Raw genomic sequence first — 8,162 nt, forward strand, 5'->3', positions numbered from 1 at the left:
ACCCTGTCTTTTCACAGCCTTCCTTTCTTCTCATGGTCTATTTTCAGCATTGCAAGCCAAGTTAGCAAAATTTTCTTTATTATAGTTGGAGGATTAAAATGAAGGCACACTATTGAATGTTTCTGTTGTGTCAGATAGACAAGTGAGTCCTTTAAAGGAAGGTTTGTTTTTGTTTCAGACAAACATTAAGGTGCTTAAAACATATCATAATCCTTTTGAATAATAAAATGGGGTAAAAACCTTGTTTTCCTATAAAGCTTTTGAAGTTTTTGCATTTTTTTTTTAAATGCCAGCAATATTTTAATATGTTGTAACACAAGCACTGTGTCAGTGATTTATCAGGGAACCTTTTTCTCATCTGACCTTCCTTCCTAGGTGAAGTCAGGTCACCATCTTTTCATCATTTGTTTTTTTGTTCCCCCTACCTGCTCTGCTCTGCCATCTCATCTTTATTACATCTCCTCTCCCCTGTTGGTTTCTCAGGATTTATAAGCCGCTTAGAATCACTGTACCTTATTCCACCTTCTGCTTAGCCATAAGTCTTCTGCTCATCTCTGTCATCATCCTCTTCCTTCACCTTGCTTTACCTTTTTGCATCTCTTTGAATCTTAAAATGGACAAAGCTTTTAAACACCACAGAGATTCATCAGATGAAAGGGTTCTTTCCCTCTCTTTGTGTCTCTGAAGCTGTGGATGTGTGGTGGTCGGATGGAGGACATCCCTTGCTCCAGGGTAGGACACATCTATAGGAAGTATGTCCCCTACAAAGTCCCTGGTGGGATCAGCTTGGCAAAGGTAATTCTTCTCACTTTATGCAGTGTATCAGTCACGGATTTTCTGCAAACTGTAAGAACATAGTACTGAGGCTCCCATTGCTGTAACATCACATTTGTTACATTTAAGTCACAACAATGTATTGTATTCTGTGAGTTAATAGAGACCCTATCTATAAGATGAAAAGCCTGAACAATTAAGGGACATCCTTTTCCATTTCAGGATCATGCTCTTTTTTTTTAGCATTCACAGGGGTGTGCACCATGAATCGATCCACCAGAATCAGACTGTCTGTTCAGCTTTCTACTGTAACATCCTGATGAGTCTTAGGGAGAACATTCAGTCTGAACTGCATTATGGTGCCTGCTGTCATGTGCCCACTCACAGGAACGCTCACAAGCACCTGTTTGCACTTTTAAAAGCTGCTGTCAGTAAGATTTTTGAACAAAGAATGAATGAATAATAGTCAAACAACATGCTTTAAAAAAATCAACAAAATGATGTGTTCAAAGAAACTGATTTTTAGCAGGCTAGTAGGGCTCAGTTTCCAAAAAAAAAAAAAAAAAAAAAAGCGAAAGAAACAATTTTTGGATCTCTGCTAATTATGACTTTACGTGGAAGATAGGATCTTATTAGCAGATAGGGGGCACACACACACACACACACACACACACACACACACACACACTGTATTAACATCTGTGCCTCTGAAGTACACTGAATGAGTGAAGCTGAATGCATCAGCCAGCCTTTAAATGAACCATTGGCTAATTAAGCTCAATTACACAAGTAAACAGAAACAGAAGCATACATTAACCCTGCATGCTGTGCGTGCACGCACGCACACATACACACACACGCACACAGCGGTGCAGAGTAACAAAGTGCAGGGTTTGTGTTTTCTGCATCCTCTACTAAGTACACCACTCTTTCTTCTCACTGTACAGGAGTACTTTACAGTCTGCTCAGCATTCACTCACAAAAGACCACCAGGCAAGAGGCAGCAATATGCAATGTATCCACTATCTACAACTTATAGCCTTTGCAGGTGCTACTGTGAAGAATGAGCTGAAGTTCTTTTGTTATTTTTTTTTTCAGTACCTACACAGAATGGGAAATTGTCTAAAAGCACTAAATCATCTGAGGTGTAGCCAAACACCATTCATTATGTATGCCTCTGCTCTCAGCCTGGAACGTGGCTCAGTGTGGATTGGTGTGCAACAGAAAGTAACTGGCTTTGCTTTTTTTTCTGAGCAACAGTCTCTAACTGAGCTTCATTGAAATGGCGATGTCCCTGAATCACCTGACCCTGTACATGAAAGAGAATATTCTTTTTTTCTGTTGAGATTTCAGTCCAACAAAAGCTGACTCAAAGAGACCAGTGTATAGGCTAGTTTCAATACATGTAGCTCAAATAAATTTATCCATCCATCCTCTTCAGGGTCACAGGGGGGCTGGAGCCTATCCCAGCTGTCACAGGGCAAGAGGGAGGGTACACCAGCCTGTTGCAGGGCCAACACAGAGAGACAGACAACCATTCACACCTACGGGAAATTTAGAATCACCAATTAACCTAACCAATCGCATGCATTTGGACTGTGGGAGGAAACCAGAGTAACCAGAGAAAACCCACAAAAACACGGGAAGAACATGTAAACTCCACACAGACAGGCCCGGCCCAAGGTGGATTTGAACCCAACCATATGAGACTCTTTTTAACTTGATTTCAGAATCTAAAACGTGTAGCAGAAGTTTGGATGGATGAATACGCCGAGTATGTGTACCAGCGTCGCCCTGAGTATCGGCACCTGTCTGCAGGTGACATGACAGTGCAGAAGGAACTGAGGACTCGATTAAACTGCAAGAGCTTTAAGTGGTTCATGAACGAAGTGGCCTGGGATCTTCCCAAACACTACCCACCAGTAGAGCCTCCTGCTGCTGCATGGGGAGAGGTAAGAGCTGGATTATTTCATGAAATCGCTTTGATACATGTAGGGAAATTAATTCAGTAAGAAGTTGAGTGCATATAGATATAAAACAATAGAGAAATTTAAAGACACATCTGAAATATTTTTTCTGTGTGAAATGAACACTGAATAGATATTTGTTATCAGATGTCATAATAGTAGTTTCAATCTGAATGAATCCACACAGTCTGCTCCAGCTGCACTGCATGTGCAACATGCCACACTTTTGACATCTGCTGCAAAATTATGATGACAGCTGTTTTAACCCCTCCAATACACACCTGTAACCACAAAGAGGGTATTTGCTAATTAATCTGTAATTACCAACTGATTTTCGCTAAATATTTGTTGAAAGTGATGAGCTCAGAGGATAGATGCCAAGCTCTAACTATATTCTACTGCTATAAATAAATTCAGATAAATACATTATGTAATACCTCTGCAAATCACCACCTTATTGTGATGGAGGGGTTTGTGATCCCAGGGGCTGTGTAGTCTGGAGGCTTTTGTGCCCTGGTAGGGTCTCCCAAAGCAAATTGTTCCTGAATGAGGGGCCAGACAAAGAGAGATTCAGACGACCCTTATGGAAAAAAGACCCTGCCTGGGATAGGGTTAATGGGGCCCCACCTTGGAGCCCTGTATGCCTGGGTTTTCACAGGTGGATGAGAGGGTTGCTTCAGGGTGGGGTGCTTGAGGATGCTCTATCCAGTGACTCCATTGTCCTACTGGGAGACAATGCTCACACGGACAACGACAGCGAAACCTGGAGGGGCGTGATTGACATGAATAGTTTGCTTGATCTGAACCTGAGGGGTGTTCTGTTATTGGACTTCTGTGCAAACCACATTTTGTCTTTAACGAACACCATGTTCAAACATAAAGAGCCAAACTGAAGCCTCAGAAGTAAATTTGTTGCAGACTTTAATCGAGTTATCCTGTATAGTCAGCCAAACCAAAAATATATTTTCTTAAAGGAACATAATACTAATGTCATTGATGTTGCCGTGCCTGTGTGGTTTTGTCTCCCTTGCTTCGTTTTTGGTTTTCTGCTCTTCTTCTGACTTCCCAGAAGGATTTTGTATTTCTTTGTTTCGTTTCCTTCTCAACAAAAACCTTTTAAGTCACGTCTTTATCCGGAGTCGTGCATTTGGGTCCATCTCCACCTCTCACACCGCCAGACATGACAGATGCACTTAAAAAAAAAAAAAATCTATAATTTCACCATAAAACTACTCCATGAATATATCATGTGAATGCAATGAGATCAAGAAACGTGGCTGAAGGCAGGAAAATAGTTTCTCTTCTGGTTTCAACTGTAATGGTTTGAGGGACTTAGAAGTTACAAGAAATGAGATACTGGTGGGAACTGTTAAAAGATAGAAAGGATTGAGCTGTGTGCTGAGGAGAGTGATACCAAAATTCTTAGTGGTTAAAAACAGACAAGAAACAATGATGAAACCCATTTGCAATAAAACATTTTTCTTTTTTCTTTTTTTAGGATTTTTGCCCTCTACCCCAGCAAACTGCAACTCCTGTAACGGCCCAGTTACACTCCTGGCAAGCAAAAAAAAAAAAAAGAAAAAAAATGCCTCTAAGCCTTTAGATGTGAAGTACACAACAAAAGAAAAAAATAAGAGAAAAGATCAAACAAAAAAAAAAAGTGCTGATGTTAGTGAGCAGCCCACATATTAAGTCATCTGTGGGTGATAGAGCAAAACTATTTACATGTGTAAGACTAAAAGTAGATATGAGACTATACTGGGCATTGTAATCTCTGTCTTCCAGACATCATATTTATGGGTTTCTGATGCAAGTGTAATCATATTTGTATATGTGTTTTCCAGATACAGAATGTGGGCAGTGGCATGTGTATGGAGGTCAAGCACTTTGTGTCAGGGAGCCCCATACGCCTGGAGAGCTGTGTGAAAGGGCGTGGTGAAGTGGGCTGGAGTCATGGACAGGTAAAAGTACCCTTCTATATGAGCTTGCTGAGTTTTCATTTCCTGTCCTTGTGCCAGCAGCAGCAAAATTTAGGTGTGGAAATAATATAAAAGAAACGTCATTGGTCCCATGATTTGAATTATTAAATCTAAATTGAAGGTCCAAGGACTTTTATCCTTAATTGTTCAAACTTGTCAGAATGTCTCAAGTCTAATCACTAATTTATAGCAGCTTCAGATGCAATTTAATGATTATATTAAATCATGTCTATGCTCATTTTCCCAAGGTAATATGCTACCTTGTGAAATATCAGCTTGTTTTTTCAAATCCTAACATTAGAAAGTGGTTTGTCATGTATCACACTGGGTTTCTGACTGCTGACCAAACATTTATCAGTTATCACATTAATAAGCACTCACAGGTTACATGGTCACACAGTCAGGCTCATAGGTTTTTGAACAACAAAACTTATTCTTTAAACCAAACGGTCAGAATGTAATTGGAATGCAGACTTTCAACTCTAATTTGAGTGTTTTGACAAAGGTATTAAGAATTACAGCCGTTTTTTATACATAGGCCCACATGTTCAGATTCTCAAAAGTAATAGCCAGGTAAGGCCTGTTCTCTTATTATTTAATAACAAATTAAAGAGGTGAAAGATCTGGAGATGATTCCTTACATGTGGTAGCAGTTCAACTGGTAATATGAACTGTTAATGAGAATGATAACAAAAACTTTAGTTATGCAAGGAACAGGTCAAAGTCTGCAATCAAGAGACACCTTCATGAATGGAAATACAGAAGGTTTAAAACAAACCACTGGTTGCACTCAAGAACAGAGAGGCAAATTTACACTTTACCAGAGAACACTGAAAAGAGCCTGCACAGTTTTGTTGGGGGAAAAAAAAATGAAAGGTTTGCACAGATGAAAGCAAGATTAAGTTGTATCAGAATAATGAGAAGAGAAGTATGGAGAAGCAGAGAAACAGCTCATGATCCAAAGCATACTGTACCAGCTTATCTTTCAAACTTGGTGGAGGCAACGTATGAGACGACAAAGTGGTCCACTAGTGTTTATTGATGATGTGACTGCTGATAGAAGCAGCAGGATGAATTCTGAAGAGTACAGGGTCATACTCTCTGGACAGTGCAAATGGACAATGACCCAAAGCATTCTACAGAAGCAACCCAAGAGTTTCTCAGGCAAGGAAATGGGATATTGATCAGTGACCAAGTCAGTCACCTGAACTCAGTCCTGTACTTAAGAAAAAACTGAAGGCAGAAAGACTCACGGACGACTCAAAGGCAGAGTAGAGCTATAAGTGAACATGTCAGAGGAGGAACTCCAAGATTGGGTGACATCCATGTTTTATATACTTTAGTCAGTCAATGACTGCAAAAAATGTTCATCCAAATTTCAAATGATGCTACCTCGTCCGCTTACCTTTGAGCATCTGAAAGTAGGTAATGTATAAAAATGGCTGTAACGCTTTTGTTAAACTCATTGAACTAAAGCTGAAAACTCTCCACTTTAATGAAAGATTGATTTAAAATCCACTGTGGTTGTGTACAGAGACAAAACGGATAAAAAAAAAATAATGTGTCATTGTCCAAAAACTTATAGACCTGAGTGTGAATGTTGGGATCTGTTGAAAAGTACAATCTTGTGGGCATGAGTAGATGGGTTCAGTTTAAATACTGATATAACAAATTATTTACCTAAATTCCTTTTCTCATTAGCTTTGCTATCTGCACAATATGTAACACTACACAGCACTAATAACCTCAATCTGAACAAGAAAAAACTATTTTAAAAAAAGGTGGAAATTTAAAGAAGGAAGGAAACAATCAGATGTTGTTATAGCTGAGATCTGCTCCCTGCAGGTGTTAACGTTTGGCTGGAGGGAGGATATCCGGGTGGGTGACCCCATGCATACAAGGAAGCTGTGCTTTGATGCTGTCTCCCACAGCAGCCCGGTCACCCTGTATGACTGTCACGGCATGAAGGGGAACCAGCTGTGGCGGTACAGAAAGGTATAATGGACATATGTAGAGAGTGAATATCTAGAAATTGCTGCTAATTCATACCTATTTAATGTTGTTTTTTAAATTTGAAATAATTAATTTGGAGTATAATGGTTTCGCTTTGCTATTGCTGTTAAATTTGTATTAAACATACTGGATTTTCCCTGAAATGTTCCCAAATTCTGCCAAGAAAGAAAAGTTCTGTGAAACAGTTTGCTTCTTGTATAATATGTGCATGACTCTGTCTTTCCTCCAGGATAAGAGTCTGCATCATCCCGTCAGTAACAGCTGTATTGATAGCAGTCCGAGTGAGCGGCGAGTCTTCATGAACACATGTGACCCCACCTCTCTCAGCCAGCAGTGGCTGTTTGAAAGAACCAATGCCACTGTGCTGGAGCACTTCAACCAGGGCACCAACTGAGCTTACTGAACAGTGAGATTAGATGTCTTCCAAAAAGAAAGGTCATAAATCAGTGGTCATCTTGTTCAAGTGAGTATTGCAAGTCTTTCTGAGGGGAGAGATGTGCTAATTCACTGCAAAATGGAAAGATCAGCAATTTGTTTGCATTTTAAATTTGTCATTATGTTAGTGTAGTGTCCTGAAGACATGTTGTGGGCTTTGTTGTGCTTGCAAACATAACTACTTTATTGCAGTAGGGTCACACATTGGTTGTGCGACTGGTTGGTAATACCCTGGCAACCACCATTCACTAGGAAGGATGTGTATTCCCAACCAGTAGGCAAGTGGTTGCTGGAGGTTGCTGGCAGTTGCTAAGGTGAAACTGGTTGCAAAAAGGTATCAATGCTGCACCAAAATCCTTCTTGTGAAAGCTTTGTTTGCTAGCAGATTGCCGCTGTCACATGATCAAAGAACTTCAAATTTCAAAACAAAAGAATAATAATAATTTAAATGATTGATTCACTTGTTTGTTTCTGTATTACTGTTAAAGGTTATTAAAGTAATCTTTAACAGATCGCATTGGGTGACTTTTTTTTTTTTTTGGTTCTGGAAAGAGAGAAAAAAGAAAGATGTCAGCCTCATTCTTTAAACATCCTTTAAGATAGCTCCGTTACCCTGTCAAACTATGCAATAAATTGTCTTAGAATTTCTGCAACCTATCTATCTTCCCTTTATTTCACTGTTGCCCAGGTACAAATGAAAGCTACAAGTGAGAACACGCAGGTTTCCAAACATTCCCTGTGGTACAGTGATCTAGTGCAGTCCCTGAGAGCTGAAGAGCTGGTGGGACCACAAGCAGTGATATCCAGAATTCATGAAGCACAAGCTTGTCCTGCGAAAGGAGATAAAAGAAGGACACGCTTGCCTGAGAACCAGCATCGCAAACACTCAGTAGGTGCACAGATACAGTTCATTTTAAAATGCTTATTATAAACCAGATGATTTTACTCACTGTATTCTGTCATTCTCCAGGATGGGAGAATTATGATGAGACCT

General features: G+C 39.8%; 1 protein-coding gene across 1 annotated transcript in view; it reads left to right on the forward strand.

The window, feature by feature from the left end:
* Positions 1-7,920, forward strand: part of LOC115792330 (polypeptide N-acetylgalactosaminyltransferase 10-like) — a 106,480-nt gene extending 98,560 nt beyond the window's left edge. Inside the window, exons 8-13 of the mRNA XM_030746817.1 lie at positions 688-795; positions 2,505-2,726; positions 4,586-4,702; positions 6,566-6,715; positions 6,963-7,196; positions 7,857-7,920. Of these exons, the coding sequence (XP_030602677.1) occupies positions 688-795; positions 2,505-2,726; positions 4,586-4,702; positions 6,566-6,715; positions 6,963-7,127 (762 nt within the window). The 3' untranslated portion in view covers positions 7,128-7,196; positions 7,857-7,920. The remainder of the gene's footprint in view (positions 1-687; positions 796-2,504; positions 2,727-4,585; positions 4,703-6,565; positions 6,716-6,962; positions 7,197-7,856) is intronic.
* Positions 7,921-8,162: the final 242 nt, after the last annotated feature.

Source organism: Archocentrus centrarchus, chromosome 14 (assembly GCF_007364275.1).
Source record: "Archocentrus centrarchus isolate MPI-CPG fArcCen1 chromosome 14, fArcCen1, whole genome shotgun sequence".
NCBI lineage: Eukaryota > Metazoa > Chordata > Actinopteri > Cichliformes > Cichlidae > Archocentrus > Archocentrus centrarchus.